Source organism: Triticum aestivum, chromosome 6D (genome assembly GCF_018294505.1).
Source record: "Triticum aestivum cultivar Chinese Spring chromosome 6D, IWGSC CS RefSeq v2.1, whole genome shotgun sequence".
Classification (NCBI taxonomy): domain Eukaryota; kingdom Viridiplantae; phylum Streptophyta; class Magnoliopsida; order Poales; family Poaceae; genus Triticum; species Triticum aestivum.
Window position 1 is genome coordinate 35749937 of NC_057811.1, and position 19683 is coordinate 35769619.

The 19683-nt window shown below is 43.5% G+C and overlaps 1 protein-coding gene across 3 annotated transcripts; it reads right to left on the minus strand.

Moving 5' to 3' along the window:
- Nucleotides 1-2428: 2428 nt before the first annotated feature.
- Nucleotides 2429-7515, minus strand: LOC123143322 (uncharacterized). Of its 3 annotated transcripts, none has more exons than XR_006470807.1 (11): nt 6681-7515; nt 6528-6572; nt 5814-5900; nt 4933-4983; nt 4383-4520; nt 4178-4297; nt 3582-3643; nt 3437-3492; nt 3257-3360; nt 2754-3144; nt 2429-2583 (listed from the first exon to the last, which is right to left on the minus strand). XR_006470807.1 is itself a non-coding variant. In XM_044562193.1 (10 exons), the coding sequence occupies exons 1-10, from the start codon at nt 7404-7406 to the stop codon at nt 2815-2817; spliced, it is 1719 nt and encodes a 572-aa protein (XP_044418128.1). In that variant the 5' UTR covers nt 7407-7514; the 3' UTR covers nt 2640-2814. The 3 variants fall into 3 exon arrangements, 1 of the variants encoding a protein (XP_044418128.1); XR_006470806.1 differs by having other exon boundaries at nt 2430-2583; nt 2707-3144; nt 6681-7514; XM_044562193.1 differs by lacking the exon at nt 2429-2583 and having other exon boundaries at nt 2640-3144; nt 6681-7514.
- Nucleotides 7516-19683: the final 12168 nt, after the last annotated feature.

A 19683-nucleotide genomic window follows, 5' to 3' on the forward strand; every position in this document is an offset into this window, starting at 1 on the left:
CTCAATCTCTTTCATACTAGATTATTCCAGTCACCTCCCATATTGATGATCTACTCTCCACCGTCAACAGTAACACCGTCGCGCGTGACCTCCCATGTTGCAGCAAGTGCAGGCGGAAACCTAAGAATCATCATTGGCGAGGGGCTGGGGAAGGAGGCTTCCATCATGGCGACCGCTAGGGGAAAGGAACATCATCAATGGGGAAAACAAGAAGGGGGTCGGAGGTCACGACGCTGGGCTGGGTGTCTTGTAAATACCCGTGTTATTTAGAATAAATATGGTGTTGTAATTGGAAAACTAAAAGAAAAATTAGCACACAATGGAGTAGTAAGTGCCTAATTAAATAAAATCAATAATTGGCAGTTATTGTTTAGTACTAAGCAGAGTAGTCAAGTTAGTTCCTTACCCTAGTCATAGTGGAGAGTAAGTTACACTAGTAACATACACATGTCCCTAGGCTATGTTACTACCTTCATAGTGGGTAGTAACATAAGTATGATGTCATGCAAAGCTTCATTTATTAGGTTATAGACTCATATTGTATTGGAATATGTGATGTTACGATAAGTAGCTAAGTTACTCAAATTTACCTCTCTTCTCATTAACTCATTGTCACATAAGCAAATTTGCTCAGTTGGACTCTATGTTATTGTTGAAGTTACTCCCACTATGGTTAGTCTTTGTGTGGAAGGATGTGCATTACAAGAACGTGCATGTAGAGCCTTCAGGTAGGTGGCCAGGTGTGCTATAGTACAAGATATTTTGCAGTTCAAGCTTGCACTGATATGTAGCATTGAATTACATGTTGGCTCAGCTATGCACGTGTACGGTTTTAGATGGCAAAGTACAAGCAACTATAAAATCTAGGGACACTATGGCTGTAGATATTTCTGAGTTACACCTGTCCAGCTCCAATAGAGGAGCAGGACCACTCTATAGTAACCATCACCACATACGAGGACGCGACTCCCCTGACCGTGCCGTGGTGCTCACTGACATGTGGCCCCAGGCCCACACGCCAATGGCTCAACGTCAGGGTGTCATACGTTAGAGGATCCGACTTATAAATTTGAGATTTATAAGCATGTGGCGATTGTCACGGCTAAGACCCATTTGGGGTGTGACATGTCCGCACGTAATTACCCTAGTCGACAATATGTTGGCTCGGTTCATAGGAAATCGTCGAAGTTGTCTTGTGAAGTAGTGGCCCAGTTTATGTTTGGTAGATGTCTCATGGTAAAATGGGGTAGGAGTGGATGACAGAGGTGATCCAGGTCATGCATGTCCGAATTGGACGAGCGGGAGTGCCTAATCGCCATGGAGAGGCATAGCTTGCTACGTCTTACTGTTTCTTAATTGTGTATCAGCAAACTCAATCAATCTATCATATTTTGTGTTTTTCTTTACGGTTTCCGTTGATTTTTTTTCTTATTGTGTTTTTCTTATTGTGAGACGTAGCTCCGCCTCGGCATTGGCGTTAGCAGATGCGTCGCCTTAGTGGGCCGACCTAGTGAAGTCGTTTTCGTGAAGGTTCTGGGGATTTGTTCATGGAACCTTTCATTGGTTTTAGGAAGGTTCCATGTGATTTTTTTTTCTTTTTGTGTTTTTCTTTACGGTTTTCATTGAGTTTTCTTTTTCTTTTGATTTTTGACTTGTTCCTTTTTCTAATACATGTTGATTTTTTAATACATATTTTAAATTCTTCATACAAATGTTGCACATTTGTTTGATATACGACGAACTTTTAAAAATTGTTTAAACATATTTTTAAAAAGTCTCTAACATATTATCAAAACGTGTGAACATTTTCTTCATGCAAATATTTTTCATATAATTATGCGAACATTTTTTTACATTGTATAAAATTTTATAAAAATGTCACGAACATATTTTAAAAATGTGTGAATATTTTTTTAATGTCACAAACTTTTTTATTGCTAAAAGAACTCCCTCCATCCCAAAATATAAGATCATTTTTTACACTAATCTTACATTTTAGGACGGATGGAGTATCTTTCAAATTACTCAAACATTTTTCTACATTGTATAAATATCCTTTAAAATGTCAAGAATATTTTTTTGAAACACGTGAACATTTTTTACATTGTATATTTTTTAAATGACACAAACATATTTTTGAAAAGTGTGAACAATTTTTGAATGTGTGCCATTTTCCCTTCTTGTAGATTGTATTGCTGTGTTGAACCTTATTCCAGAGCTGGAGCCAACCCTGGATGACACCACATGTGCAAAGATTGCAGTTTCTACAACTTCCACTGATGTAGAAATGTGCCTCATGCCTGAATCAATAGGTACAACAAGTTGCCTTAACCACGTTTTGGCAGTTTGGTAGTACTCCCTCCGTAAACTAATATAAGAGTGTTTAGAATACTAAAGTAGTGATCTAAACACTCTTATATTAGTTTACAGAGGGAGTACATTACAAAGTAATACCAGCCAGGTTGTTGTGATCCGAACAGCTTCACAAAGCAGGCAGGGTAATATGAGTAAATTGTTGGAAAACAGTTTCATCCTTGGCACCAAACTGATCAATCAATCCAGTGGCATCAGCAGTATGTATATCTGGCAACATTAGAAAGAAATTATTTCAAAGAATGCACAAGTATACCAGCCAACAATTCAAACAACACCACAAGTTTTTCTCCCTATCAAAGAAGAGCACACAAGTGTATATGCTATGCCTACCCCAACTTCATCACTGCATGTAGATATCTGGAGGATGATATGCCTACCACTAATCTCATTCATAGGCAGCAGCCCTAGTCAACTTTAATCCAGTGGAATCTATTCACTTCAACTCTGATCAGCAGGATCGTCTCTCTGGGAAGCCTGATGACTTGAACTCTGATCAGCGGGATGTTTTCTCTGGGAAGTCTGTTGATTTGAACCCTGATCAGCAGCATGTTCTCTCTGGGAAGCACGTGGGTAGATGATTTCGTGGTGATTTGCCGAGTACAGCAGGGTCACTCTCGGACGGGGAACTCCAGGAACAGTGTAGATATCTGGATCATATCCTCCTCGGACTCGCTCCACTCTGAGGGGCACCTCAAGCGCTGTGGCCAAGGCCAACATCATAACATGATCCGTGAACCGACGAGCTGGAGTGACGCGCCAAAAGCACCACTGTACATACAACAACAATAACAGGTTAGGCAAATTGAGTGTCATGTATCCAACAATGTATGCATTGGAAATCAGCACAACGGTAATGTAAGGGAGAATATGCATCACTGACATCTTCCAGATTGTAATTTCCTCTGAGCCCTGGTATAAGCGGTTCATACACCTCCCTGTGCGAGCACATCTGGATAGCTACTACTAATCTGAGGAAAATGAAAACTAACCAAGAAAATGTGTCAGAAACATGAATTGTGATGGACAAAAGGAAATATGAATTCAAGGGTGTTTCTCTCACTGTCTAGTGTCGTATCATCCTTGTTGAAGAACTTGAGAAGTTTCTCTTTACGGCGGCTAAAAATGGCACATATTAAGTCAGTGAGATGGAATGCATTCGCCACAATACTATGATGGAATTGCAGGAAACCACGCAAGTCAAAAACCTGCTAGTTGTTTCTCTGCCATGTTTCCGTCTCATTATTTTCTTGATCAGATTCTTAAATGCCTGAAAGAACCAGCGACTCAATAATTCGCAGTTGATAATCATATATCATAGGTTACAATGATACATACAGAATACTGATCAATGGCAAGATATAAAAGAACACACCTAAGATAACTTGCCTGAGAAGCTTTAGTCGTTAAGCATATACTATAGCTAGTAACAGAACAGTGAGGTGGCTATACAATAATAACCAGTAGGTGAGCATTGTTGCAGTGCTCAAACAAGCATAAAATTATGTTACTTCCTTATTATATTGACGTTCCTTTGCAAGTAAATTTTCGTAAGGCCATTGTTACAATCGGGTCGTTAACTTTACAATAAACTTCAAATTTGAGTTTCTGCCAACAGGGCATAAAACTGTGATGGCATACCACTACTGTTAAGCAATTGTGAATCTCCTGCAAATGACAAACAAAGTGTTGTACTGTAACCTGAATGGAATCATCATCCCTTGCAAGCATGTTTATCCAAGAAAGAACATTACCCTCAAAAAAAGAGAAGGAAAGAACAAGTATGGAGAAGGCGAGAACTTACTTTGCTGCTCCTGCGAAAGTCAGAGTTCCATCGAAGATTTGCATGTTGCATGGACATTCTTTCAACAACACGAAGGAGACGATGTTCCTCATGTGTGTCCTGCCTATCAATAACTTGCTCCTGTTGTACATTCACAAAAACAGAGAAAGTTAATAAATAGCTAAACCTACATCCTACGATAATGAAAAGAGGGGAGGACGATTACAAGGTACGAAAATATGAAGCTCCTGTAGAAACACTCCCCATCTCCAATCACCGATCTATATTCTGAATAGGCATCAAGATGGTTCGCCTCGTCAGAAGCAAGCCTATGATGCCTTCTGACTTCAGTGATGGGATGTGTCTGCAACGAACGCACAAATATGAGAATTCAAATTACGCTGAGTTGAACATGGAAACAACATATCTAAAAATGTGATGGAAATTTTGTTTTCATTCAAATCTTCAGGTTTCCATGTTCTCTGGAAATGTTTGAAACCGCTAGTATATAATCCCATCATTGATACTGATTGGTTGTTGTTCAGTAAGAAAACAAGAAAATGTCTATTAACACATGATAAACTCAAGAACAGTACAAGTACGATTCAGGTCCCATCAGATTATCACAACCAAGACTTAATACACAATTTAGTATTTATAAAGAGAACATAATCCTTCTGAACCACTAATCACAGTATCTTCTGATATAGGGCTTTGATCCTGATTTTTCTTGCACTTCCATTTTGAACATTACATCAGGCAAAATGGAGACAAACCTGGTGGTTCACATGTTCCGAACATATTTCCCTTCCTTCTCTACGAAAAATCTATTTGACAGGAAATGAAGAAAACGAAGTTAAAGACCATACATCCTGCCAGTCTTGCTATTGTACAGAATCAACAAGATCGAGTATTTAAAAACAAAGAAATAAGGGAATGAAAAATAATGGAATTAACAAACAAGCAGTCATTTTTTTTCCTTTTCCCTGTCAAAAGGAAAAATAATACTGTATAGCAAGACCACAAAACATGTGCATCCAAAGCTTCTTTATTTTTGGCAACTATTTACATGAATTATATTCTGGGGCTTCTGAACCAGTTCCAGGTACCAATTGACATAATGGCGAAACTTCTCGACCAAATCCTAAAGTGGTCGCCGATTTTCATGTGAATGGCAAACGATTTAGAGGAATTATGTCCAATTATGCAGTCTTGAACTAATGTCTAGATTAAAGTTTCTGATAACAGCATCTGTTTGCAAAGGAAGCTCATACATTTGACTTCAGGCTCTGTTGCCAAAATATTGCAGTAGGACATGACCTCATGATTTCCCCACATTTTACAGACAACAGTTTCAACAAGATAGCCATTTGCTTCAAAATACAATTGCAGATTGTGGAAAGATCCACGAGCACCAAGGGCATTTGTACTTCTGCCAACATTTTCCCAAGATTCCTCCTCTACGCTAGGATGCCACATGACGCTCTAACCAAGATTTCATGCCTTGATTACACTAACAGGTCCAAGAATATAACATGAACAAACAGAAACCAAAGAAAACCAAAAAATCCCAATTCTATTTTCTATGCACAAAAAATCCCAGTTCATACCACCCGAGGATCACAAGTGACAAGAGCGGACAAGATTCAGGCCATACCTTGTTCTTGATCTGAGTCCAGTTTATACCTAGTTTGTCTTGCTTGGGTTTCACCTTTACCACAACCTTTACTTGTGATAGTTTCTCCTGCTCCACAGAATTAGCATCAACATCACATATTCCGGATTAGCAAGGGCGAAAGGGCTAACAAGATTGAAATATTTGAGTTATTCCTATGAATCGAGTTTTGAGGCTTCGGAGCCAGTTTCAGCCTTTCAGGCAACAGATGACAAAAGGCAAAAGCATAGAGCCATGTAATCCCGAGCAAGCATTCAGACTAACTTCCCCTATAACATTAACACCATATTCATCTACACTGGAAACTGATACATTTTGGCATCAAGATTTCTTGCCCAAATATGACAGCAACCACTGCCAAGACATGATCCTCATATCTCCGCACAATTTTCAATTGTAGCAAAAGTGCAAAACATGCTATCATACCAAACCAAATAGAAGAATCAATTAGCACAAGCCTGGACGCCTAAATCTTGAACAGTTGCGAATAATCACAACAAGATCCTTGCCTACCTCTAAATCTCCTAACGCATCGCAAGAAGAACTCGGGTAATAATCAGGAAATGCCTAATCGCCAAACTGTCCCCAACATTTGCCCGAGATTCCATTTCAACTGCTAAATCATCCCCAGCAACGAGTTTCACAGACTACAGCAAGCAATTCCGAGCAAGCAAGAAGACCAGATTCATGTCATACCTGTTCTTTCCTGTACATCGCCTCTTCCGCGCGCAACGAGTTGTACTGCTCAAGAGGAAACCAAGAAACGCTCAAGAACGCACTCCAGAGACTCTAAGAACTCCAAGAAACAACAAGAACTCCAAGAAACGCTCAAGTCGCAGAGGTCGTCACCTGCTGTTCCCGTCGCCTGTTGTCCTCGTCGACGGCCGCCTGCACTCTCGCCAGCCGCTCGAGCAACGACTGCGCAACCAGCTTGGGGTCGATCGACGGCGCCGCCTCCTCGGGCTCTTCCCGTAGCCCGATCGCCCCGTCGATGGCCGCCTGCTCTCGCACCAGCCGATCGATCATCCCGTGGTCGAACGGATGCGGCGCCGCGTTGGGCTCCCCCCTCGTGTCCGCCACCAAGGGGTCGCTCCACGTAGCCCGCGCCCTGCCGCCGCGGGCTCTGAGTTCGGCGGCGGTGCTCGACTCCGTGACCCCGTCTCCGAAGGTCCCGGCTCTGAATGCCGCGCCGTAGTCGATGGAGGAGTCGGAGGAGCTGCTGCTGCCCGCGGGGCTCGGAGGAGGAGGAATGACCCAGGGCGGCAGCGGGGGCACCGGATCCTTGCCCTTCCGGGGGTCGAACACCGTCGCGGGGCTCGGAGGAGGAGGAATGACCCAGGGCGGCAGCAGGGACACCGGATCCTTGCCCTTCCGGGGGTCGAACACCGTCGCGGGGGTCGACCCATCGGCGCCGCCTCCGGCCTGCTCGAGGTGGAGGGGCGTCGTGCGGGGAGGTGGCGGCGCAGCAGCGGTCGGGGAGGAGGCGTTGGAGTTGGAGCCCCCCTGGGCCGGTTCTTCGACGCGGTCCTCCTCGACCGGTTCTGCTGCTCCTGAACCCGAACCGGGTGGCTCCATCGCGGTCGCGGCGGGAGGAGTCGCGTGGCAATTCCGCTAACTCGCGGGGGGCGTGGAGAAGAAACGTGTGGAGGGTGCCGGATGGAAAATGGGAGAAGCTTTTGACGGCTATTTATTTCGAAAACCCTGATGGCGGTTTGGTCCTTGGGAGTTTTCTTTTCTTCATCAAACAACTCCACGTTGAACCACAAAAAAAAAAAACTCCACGTTGAGCCATATTAGTGCAGGGTAGGCACACAGGTCCATTTGCAGATACAGACCACATGAAACATATATTTGTTTACAAGAAAGGCATTCGGGGACATGTGACCAATCCACCGCCAAAGGACAGGATACGTGTCAAGTCGCACAAAATATAGGTTGCATTCGTGCACTACGTGAGCACCGGGGTAGCCATCGGACCACGCCTCTACTAACAAAATTCAATCTGTCACTAGTAAGTTGGGCTCTCGCTGCCTCTGCGAAGAGCAGATATCAAAAAAGCAGTATAAAAAAAGGCACAAACCAAGAAAAATGAGAAATTAGATTATAAAGTCTTGGTTTGCCAAAAGCATCAACAGAGCCGCCAAGGATGCACATGATGAATAAAGCATTGTCTTGGTAAACTCGGGTCAGATGTAAACAATCCTTGGAAAATAACAAACGATGAGATAACCGACTCAATGGCATCATGAATCCCCATCCTTCCACCCAAGCCAAGTACCCCAGAGAGGGCCTCTAAAATCGGAAGTAGAAGAGGCTAACAGAAAAAGAGCAACAAATCCCAACACTAGAGAGTAGCCTCATAGTCGTGCATGAAAAAATAAGGAAGATCATCACTAGGGTGAGACAAGAGAAGTGCCAAGAACATGATATGATCACGTGAACCTCCATCAAACTAGTCCCACACTATATGCAATTGACCCGATGCAAAAATAATCGATTAGAAGCACATGATATCTAATGTTCTGCCAGTGCACAAGGCTAGTTGAAGCATGAATTAGGAAGTGTCGTTTCCCAATTTAATATCGATTCCTCAAGGTATAAGAAGAGTGTTGCTATTGTTGTTTCAACAACGCTTGATATGTCATTTATCTCAAATGTGTCGACTAATGAAGACTACCTATCAGACTTTAGAGTAGTGATGGTTGTTGAATAGAGGATTAAATTCAAGTAATAAACTTTGTGTGGAAAGTAAATAATGGTGATGAGACTCTATTTTCCTGCAATGAGATCACTATGTGTAACAATTTATAGTAAGCAATACAATTGCCTTCAACTGATAGTATGTTGTTGATCTTTGTCTTAGATGCTCAATAGACAAACCACACATGAATAACTGAACCCCTTCCTTCCGGGTTTGTTCAACGCTTCCCCCTTCAAAAATAATTGCAGTTCTAGGTTTGAAACAGTCAAACTTCATTAAGTCTATTTTAAAATGTATCAACATCTACAACGCCAAATTTGCTTCACTTTAATCATTATGATATATATTTTTATATATGTATTATATATTTTGTAGATCTTTGGAGTTTTTCCTAACTTTTAAAAGTTTGATTCAGGATAATCCTATAAGTTCAATTATTTTGAAATGAAGGGAGTAATATTGCCCCCTTCATTGCCATTAGCAATGGTCGGTTTGGTGTCTAAAATCAATATATTGAAACAACACCTTAAGTGATGTCGCTTCTCGTGCTCCTCATATCGCCTTCACTGCTCGTTGATACCAACACCTATCACACGAAAGCTTGAGGAATCGCTATACAATGCGTGCTTAACCACATAGATCTTTAGATCATGTTGCCTAGGCCTTAAATTAGACAACAGACAATAAATATAACAATACAAACATAGTAAAATCCCAATTAAACTTCAAAAGGGATATACTCCCTCCGTTCCTAAATATTTGTCTTTTTAAAGATTTCAAATGGACTACCACATACGGATGTATATAAACATATTTTAAAATGTAGATTCACTCATTTTGCTCCGTATGTAGTTACTTGTTGAAATCTCTAGAAAGACAAATATTTAGGAACAGAGGGAGTATACATTTAGGATGTATCAGACCAGAGGATGGGGCCGGTGGACATGGTAAAGGCCACGACGACATGTCGCGTCGACGCCTCCAAGGAGGTAATGATACACATAGGCGTCGTCGTCCCCCTAACCTCCAATTCCTTGTCCATCCTAGAGAGGAATATGAGGGAGGCATGTTGGATATGGGAAAGTTCACCAAAGGTGCTTCCGTGGTAGGGAGGAGAGCACCATGCCATCACAGATGAGGATCATGATGGCGTTTACTAAATTACCTTGCATACATGGTGGAGTTGGCGAGTGAAGCACTAAGGGAATTGTCACCACCACCTAGCCCACAGTGTGTCAACATGGCCCACCTGACTAGCCTTTGGCACAACCTTTATGCCTCCGCTACAAAGAGGAATATGAACCTCACACCACAAGGAGGAAGGGCAGAGGACAAGTTATCGCGGCCACTACTGGGATAATGGTGAGGGAGGCGACACACGGGGTGGAAGACGATTCTAGGGTTAGTGCTTGGAGAATCACTCTACAAGCTACCAGAGGGGAAGGGGGCTCATGCCCTTATAGATAGTCAACTTATTTCAGCTCCCTATTTTTTAACTATATGTATTTCTCTTGAAGGAAATCATGCGCCAAAATTACCAAATTACACTAGTACATGTAGCTCTAAAGATCAAATGATCGTTGAACTAAAGACATTGTTATAAACACTTTCCCACCTATATATCAATTCTATTGGTATTACTCGGTAGACCCCAAAACTCTTCCGGTAACCCTGAAACGCTTCTAGTTTCTCTCGAAACTATTTCTAACATTCTCAAAACGGTTTCATGCATATTTTCTCATAACTCTTACTCCACTGACACTCAACAGATCATGATTCCCTTAAGTGTGTGACCCTGTAGGTTCGGTAAAACATAGACATGAATGAAACTCCTTTTCATTCAATGACCAATAGCGGAACCGTGGACATCCATATTGATCCCTATGAATACATGAATTATATTCAAGTGAGGCTTTGGTTATCATATGCTATCATATTTGGTTCTTGATACTTTACAAAACCTGAGGTGAGATATATCAGTATCTACTTGTCTCATTCTCATGCTCACTATACCGGTCTCCTCGTTACCGGTTTCGTTCTTCTTTCTTGTTGACATGTTCCGGCATCCCTCTGACCTAGTCACCTGTGTTAGGCCATACGATGATGGATGCACAAAGAGGGCCCTAAGAATATATCTTCATCGTCGAAGGAGCAAATTCCGCTCTTGAGCTATCTAGCCCCTTGCCATACTTTCCGATGAACCTGAAAGTTGTCGTTATGATCACCATGTTACATATAACATTTGAGCAACCCCAAAGACCATCGTCCGATATTAAATGACTACGACACTCTCATCGTCTAAGCAACTAAAGCATACATTAACTCTCCATGTAATATCAATAAACTTGTGACGATTACATCTCAAAGTATAACAAACAAGTTGGGTCAATTTAATGTGATCGTTCTTCTAACATCATACCCTCAATGTTGTTTTTGGGACTATCATTACACTTAATGAAATCCCAAGATCAGGAAAACATGATCAACATACAACACTTGAGCTAGTCCTAGAGGCAAGACTAGGAATCAGGTTCTACCGTTTAACATTCCACACGTGCTTATGAGTTTTCCTCTGAATCACATATCCCAGAATCATAGCAGTTACAACATATAATATTAACTCTTAATTATAAATGTGAAAATAAATAATACAATATTATTGCCTATAGGACATATTTCCAACAATTTTGTCGTAAGGGGAGATGGTAGTGTTTGTGACGTCAAGGGACAGGAGATCCCAAAGCATACAAGTTTGCATAGAAAGCTAGTGCCAAGGAGGCAATTTTTAGGCTTTAGGTCTCCATGGGTGATTCCTTTTTGTTTGTTGGAGTGGAGGAAGATAAGCCCCGTGTAGATGTTGGCGACCATTCTAATACGCATCCTCCAAAGAGGGGCTCCATTTGGTGCTTGCATTGCAGACAATCCACTAGGCTTCCATTCTACAAGAATTCAAATACTAATGCATAGGCCTCCCTGCACACTCCTATTAGAGGGACAAGGCCATATGTCTCTTCTTGTAAAGTGTTTCTACCTGTAATATGTAGGAAATTCACATGTACATTAGATGCACCATTCTAGTTTTTCTAATCTGAAAACATGTCTTACTGCTAATATGATGCCATGACAGTATGTCGCAAGAATAACAAAAACGACCTCATCATTGAACTCTTTATCTCATGTTGCATCTTCATGGTTGAGTTTTTTTTGTGGCAACAGTATTGTGATAGATAAGTCCCTTGTAGACAGTTCCGCACCCACCATTGATCCCCAATCTTTCTAGAGCCATGAAATTTGTTTGTCGCATATTTTATCTCCGTGTAGGTGAACTATGTTAAGGAAACAATGCTACTAGAGCCGAATACACCATTCCCATTTGTTTAATGCATCTCTTCAGCTTGTCCAACAACATGCACTTTCTTGCGCTGCAATTTTTCTTGTAACAGTTGAATTAGGGAATTCATCTGGAGAGGCTTTTCCCACTGTTCTTATCTTTGCTCATTTGCCTTTTGCAATTCCACTACTAGAAAAATGGCTATAGCCAATATCCCTATTAGTGGCGCACCATGGTGGTGGTGCGCCACTGCTATATAGCAGTGGCGCACCAGAAGCAGGTGCGCCATTGTTATTTTTTTAGTAGTGGCGCACCTTTAGTCCAATGCTCCATTGCTATTTTTTCCCCGGGTCCACCCCCTTCTCCAGGTTTACCAATGGCGCACCTTTGCCAGGTGCGCCATTGCTATTTTAGATAGCAATGGAGCATCTAGCAAAGGTGCGCCATTGGTAAGGCAGGGGAGGTGGGCATTTTTGTGTAGCAATGGCGCACCACCCCTGGTGCGCCATTGCTATGTGCTGCACCGACCGGCCCTGATTCGAGAGAATCCAATCCAACCAAAGCAACAAAACACAACACAACGCTTCCTCCTCCTCTCCCCTCGAATCGATCCCCTCCAAACCCGCCGCCGCCGCCGTGGACCTCCTATCCCCATCCCCACCGGCGTTCTCGTCTCCTCTAGCCTCACCGTCGACCTCCCGCCCCGCCCTGCATCCCGTCGCCAGCGCCCCCACCCTCTCCCCTCTCCGTCTCTTCCTAGGAGGGAGCGAGGCCTCAGATCCACAGGCCGCGGCAACCACCGCCACCGCGTCCTACTCCTTCCACCCCACCTAGCCACCCTCCGCCTCCACAGCTTTCCGTCCCTCCCTCCCTCCTCGCGCCCGCAGCCATGTCGACCGAGCTCAGGACCCCTCTCCTCCAAGACCGAAACGCAGGCAGCAGGCCAGGGCGACTTCAACGCCTCCCTTCTCCTGGACGGCAGTTCAGTCGTGTTGGTCGTGCACCCCCACAACCAGAGAGGAGGGGAGAGGAGGCGGAGATGCTGCTGCTGCACGGGCTGACGGGGAAGAACAAGCATGCGTGGAAGGAGGGCAAGATCCGCGGCACGGCGGTGCTGGTCAAGAGCGGCGTGCTCGACCTCGGTGACTTCAACTCATCCGTCCTCGACGGCGTCCACAAGATCCTCGACGACCAAGGACGATGGCGTCTCCTTCCATCTCGTCGGCGCCACCGCACCCAACCCCTGTAAGTGTTGGAAATATGCCCTAGAGGCAATAATAAAATGGTTATTATTATATTTCCTTGTTCATGATAATTGTCTATTGTTCATGCTATAATTGTATTAACTGGAAACCATAATACATGTGTGAATACATAGACCACAACATGTCCCTAGTAAGCCTCTAGTTGACTAGCTCGTTGATCAATAGATGGTTATGGTTTCCTGACCATGGACATTCGATGTCGTTGATAACGGGATCACATCATTAGGAGAATGATGTGATGGACAAGACCCAATCCTAAGCATAGCACAAGATCGTGTAGTTCGTTTGCTAGAGCTTTTCTTATGTCAAGTATCATTTCCTTAGACCATGAGATTGTGCAACTCCCGGATACCGTAGGAATGCTTTGGGTGTACCAAACGTCACAACGTAACTGGGTGGCTATAAAGGTGCACTACAGGTATCTCCGAAAGTGTCTGTTGGGTTGGCACAAATCGAGACTGGGATTTGTCACTCCGTATGACGGAGAGCTATCTCTGGGCCCACTCGGTAATGCATCATCATAATGAGCTCAATGTGACCAAGTGGTTGGTCACAGGATCATGCATTACGGTACGAGTAAAGTGACTTGCTGGTAACGAGATTGAACAAGGTATTGGGATACCGACGATCGAATCTCGGGCAAGTAACATACCGATTGACAAAGGGAATTGAATACGGGATTGATTGAATCCCCGACATCGTGGTTCATCCAATGAGATCATCGTGGAACATGTGGGAGCCAATATGGGTATCCAGATCCCGCTATTGGTTATTGGCCGAAGAGGTGTCTCGGTCATGTCTGCATGATTCCCGAACCCGTAGGGTCTACACACTTAAGGTTCGGTGACGCTAGGGTTGTAGAGATATTAGTATGCGGTAACCCGAAAGTTGTTCGGAGTCCCGGATGAGATCCCGGACGTCACGAGGAGTTCCGGAATGGTCCGGAGGTAAAGATTTATATATGGGAAGTCTTGTTTTGGTCGTCGGAAAAGTTTCGCGCATTATCGGTATTGTACCGGGAGTGCCGAAAGGGGTACGGGGGTCCACCAAGGGGGTCCACCTGCCCCGGGGGGCCACATGGGCTGTAGGGGTGTGCGCCTTGGCCTATATGGGCCAAGGGCACCAGCCCCAAGAGGCCCATGCACCAAGAGATAAGGGAAAGGGAGAGTCCTAAAGGGGGAAGGCACCTCCTAGGTGCCTTGGGGAGGATGGACTCCTCCCTGGCCGCACCCTTCCTTGGAGGAAGGGCCAAGGCTGCGCCCCCCCTCTCCCTTGCCCCTATATATATGTGGGGAAGGGGAGGGCAGCAATACCCTAAGCCCTGGCGCCTCCCTCTCCCTCCCGTGACACATCTCCCTCCTCCCGCAGCGCTTGGTGCCTGTTGGAATCCTGCTACTTCCACCACCACGCCGTCGTGCTGCTGGATCTCCATCAACCTCTCCTCCCCCCTTGCTGGATCAAGAAGGAGGAGACGTCGCTGCCCTGTACGTGTGTTGAACGCGGAGGTGCCGTCCGTTCGGCGCTAGGATCATCGGTGATTTGGATCACGACGAGTACGACTCCATCAACCCCGTTCTCTTGAACGCTTCCGCTCGCGATCTACAAGGGTATGTAGATGCACTCCTCTCTCTCGTTGCTAGATGACTCCATAGATTGATCTTGGTGATGCGTAGAAAATTTTGAATTTCTGCTACGTTCCCCAACATTGGCATCATGAGCTAGGTCTATGCGTAGATTCTACGCACGAGTAGAATACAAAGTAGTTGTGGGCAATGATTGTTCAATTTGCTTACCGTTACTAGTCTTATCTTGATTCGGCGGCATTGTGGGATGAAGCGGCCTGGACCGACCTTACACGTACTCTTACGTGAGACAGGTTCCACCGACTGACATGCACTTGATGCATAAGGTGGCTAGCGGGTGTCTGTCTCTCCCACTTTAGTTGGATCAGATTCAATGAAAAGGGTCCTTATGAAGGGTAAATAGAAATTGGCATATCACCGTTGTGGCTTTTGCGTAGGTAAGAAACGTTCTTGCTAGAAACCCATAGCAGCCACGTAAAACATGCAACAACAATTAGAGGACGTCTAACTTGTTTTTGCAGGGTATGCTATGTGATGTGATGTGGCCAAAAGGATGTGATGAATTGTATATGTGATGTATGGGATTGATCATGTTCTTGTAATAGGAATCACGACTTGCATGTCGATGAGTATGACAACCGGCAGGAGCCATAGGAGTTGTCTTAATTTATAGTATGACCTGCGTGTCAATGAAAAACGCCATGTAATTACTTTACTTTATTGCTAACCATTGGCCATAGTAGTAGAAGTAATAGTTTGCGAGACAACTTCATGAAGACACGATGATGGAGATCATGATGATGGAGATCATGGTGTCATGCCGGTGACGAAGGTGATCATGCCGCTTCTCGAAGATGGAGATCAAAAGGCGCAAGATGATATTGGCCATATCATGTCACTTTATGATTTGCATGTGATGTTTGTCATGTTTACATCTTATTTGCTTAGAACGACGGTAGCATAAATAAGATGATCCCTCACTAAAATTTCAAGAGATGTGTTCCCCCTAACTGTGCACCGTTGCGAAGGTTCGTTGTTTCGAAGCACCACGTGATGATCGGGTGTGATAGATTCTAACATTCGCATACAACGGGTGTAAGCCAGATTTACACATGCGAAACACTTAGGTTGACTTGACGAGCCTAGCATGTACAGACATGGCCTCGGAATACAAGAGACCGAAAGGTCGAACATGAGTCGTATAGTAGATACGATCAACATGGAGATGTTCACCGTTGATGACTAGTCCGTCTCACGTGATGATCGGACACGGTCTAGTCAATTCGGATCATGTATCACTTAGATGACTGGAGGGATGTCTATCTATGTGGGAGTTTATTAAATAATCAGATGAACTTAATTATCATGAACATAGTCAAAAGGTCTTTGCAAATTATGTCATAGCTTACGCTTTAGTTCTACTGTTTAAGATATGTTCCTAGAGAAAAATTTAGTTGAAAGTTGATAGTAGCAATTATGCGGACTGGGTCCGTAAACTGAGGGTTGTCCTCATTGCTGCACAGAAGGCTTATGTCCTTAATGCACCGCTCGGTGTGCTAAACCTCGAGCGTCGTTTGTGGATGTTGCGAACATCTGACATACACATTTTGATGACTACGTAATAGTTCAGTGCGTAATGTTAAAACGGTATAGAATTGAGGCACCGAAGACGTTTTGAAACGTCGCAGAAAATGTGAGATGTTCCAAAGACTGAAATTGGGATTTCAGACTAGTGCCCACGTCAAGAGGTATGAGACCTCTGACAAGTTTCTTAACCTGCAAACTAAGGGAGAAAAGCTCAATCGTTGAGCATGTGCTCAGATTGTCTGAGTACTACAATCGCTTGAATCGAGTGGGAGTTAATCTTCCAGATGAGATAGTGATGGTTCTCCATAGTCACTGCCACCAAGCTATTAGAGCTTCATGATGAACTATAACATATCAGGGATAGACATGATGATCCTTGAGCAACTCGCAATGTTTGACACCGCGAAAGTAGAAATCAAGTAGGAGCAACAATTGTTGATGGTTAGTAAAACCACTAGTTTCAAGAAGGGCACGGGCAACAAGGGATACTTCATGAAACGACAAATCAGTTGCAGCTCTAGTGAAAAAGCCAAGGTTGAACCCAAACCCGAGACTAAGTGCTTCTGAGATGAGGGGAACGGTCACTGAAGCAGAACTGCCCTAGATACTTCGTAGATGAGTAGGCTGGTAAGGTCGACAGAAGTATATTGGATATACATTATATTAATGTGTACTTTACTAGTACTCCTAGTAGCACCAGGGTATTAGATACCGGTTCGGTTGCTAAGTGTTAGTAACTCGAAATAAAAGCTGCGGAATAAATGGAGACTAGCTAAAAGTGAGATGACGATATGTGTTGGAAGTGTTTCCAAGGTTGATGTGATCAAGCATCGCATGCTCCCTCTACCATCGAGATTGGGGTTAAACCTGAATAATTGTTATTTGGTGTTTGCGTTAAGCATAGACATGATTGGATTATGTTTATCACAATACGGTTATTCATTAAAGGAGAATAATGGTTACTCTGTCTATTTGAATAATACCTTCAATGGTCTTGCACCTAAAATGAATGGTTTATTGAATCTCGATCGTAGTGATACACATGTTCATGCCAAAAGATATAAGATAGTAATGATAGTACCACATACTTGTGGCACTGCCACTTGAGTCATATTGGTATAAAACGCATGAAGAAGCTCCATGTTGATGGATCTTTGGACTCACTCGTTTTTGAAAAGATTGAGACATGCGAACCATGTCTATTAGTATATATGCATGAAGAAAGTCCATACAGATGGATCATTTGGACTCACTTGATTTTGAATCACTTGAGACATGCAAATCATACCACATGGGCAAGATGACTGAAAGGCCTCGTTTTCAGTAAGATGGAACAAGAGAGCAACTTGTTGGAAGTAATACATTTGATGTGTGCAGTCCAATGAGTGCTGAGGCACGTAGTGGATATCGTTATGTTCTTACTTCACAGATGATTTGAGTAGATGCTGAGAATATTTACTTGACGAAACACAAGTCTGAATTATTGAAAGGTTCAAGTAATTTCAGAGTGAAGTTGAAGATCGTCGTGACAAGAGGATAAAATGTCTGTGATATGATCACAGAGATGAATATCTGAGTTACGAGTTTGGCACACAATTAAGAAATTGTGGAAATTGTTTCACGACTAATACCGCCTGGAACACCATATTGTGATGGTGTGTCCGAACATCATAATTGCACCCTATTGGATATGGTGCATACCATGATGTCTCTTATCAAATTACAACTATCGTTTATGGGTTAGGCATTAGAGACAACCGCATTCACTTTAAATAGGGCACCACACAATTCCGTTGAGACGACACCATATGAACTATGGTTTAGAGAAACGTAAGCTGTCGTCTCTTAAAAGTTTGGGGTTGCGACGCTTATGTGAAAAAGTTTCAGGCTGATAAGCTCGAACCCAAAGCGGATAAATGCATCTTCATAGAATACCCAAAACAGTTGGGTATACCTCCTATTTCAGATCTGGAAGCAAGAGTGATTGTTTTTAGAAACGGGTCCTTTCTCGAGGAAAAGTTTCTCTCGAAAGAATTGAGTGGGAGGATGGTGGAGACTTGATGAGGTCATTGAACCGTCACTTCAACTAATGTGTAGCAGGGCACAGGAAGTTGTTCCTGTGGCACCTACACCAATTGAAGTGGAAGCTTATGATAGTGATCATGAAACTTCAGATCAAGTCACTACCAAACCTCATAGGACGACAAGGATGCGTACTACTTCAGAGTGGTACGTAATCCTGTCTTGGAAGTCATGTTGCTAGACAACAATGAACCTACGAGCTATGGAGAAGCGATGGTGGGCCCGGATTCCGACGAATGGCTTGAGGCCATAAAATCCGAGAGGATCCATGTATGAAAACAAAGTATAGACTTTGAAAGAACTACTTGATGGTCGTAAGGCTGTTGGGTACAGATGGATTTTAAAGGGAAGACAGACAATGCTGGTAAGTGTCACCATTAAGAAAGCTCGACTTGTCGTTAAGATGTTTTCCGGCAAGTTCAAGGAGTTGACTGCGATGAGACTTTCTCACTCGTAGCGATGCTAAGAGTCTGTTAGAATTATAGTAGCAGTTACTGCATTATTTATGAAATCTTGCAGATAGGATGTCAAAACTGTTGGAAATATGCCCTAGAGGCAATAATAAATGGTTATTATTATATTTCTTTGTTCATGACAATCGTCTATTGTTCATGCTATAATTGTATTGTCCGGAAATCGTAATACATGTGTGAATGCATAGACCACAACGTGTCCCTAGTAAGCCTCTAGTTGACTAGCTCGTTGATCAACAGATAGTCATGGTTTCCTGACTATGGACATTGGATGTCATTGATAACGGGATCACATCATTAGGAGAATGATGTGATGGACAAGACCCAATCCTAAGCATAGCATAAAAGATCGTGTAGTTTCGTTTGCTAGAGCTTTTCCAATGTCAAGTATCTTTTCCTTAGACCATGAGATCGTGCAACTCCCGGATACCGTAGGAGTGCTTTGGGTGTGCCAAACGTCACAACATAACTGGGTGACTATAAAGGTACACTACGGGTATCTCCAAAAGTGTCTGTTGGGTTGGCATGGATCGAGACTGGGATTTGTCACTCCGTGTGACGGAGAGGTATCTCTGGGCCCACTCGGTAATGCATCATCATAATGAGCTCAACGTGACTAAGGCGTTAGTCACGGGATCATGCATTGCGGTACGAGTAAAGAGACTTGCCGGTAACGAGATTGAACAAGGTATTGGGATACCGACGATCGAATCTCGGGCAAGTAACATACCGATTAACAAAGGGAATTGTATACGGGATTGATTGAATCCTCGACATTGTGGTTCATCCGATGAGATCATCGTGGAACATGTGGGAACCAACATGGGTAT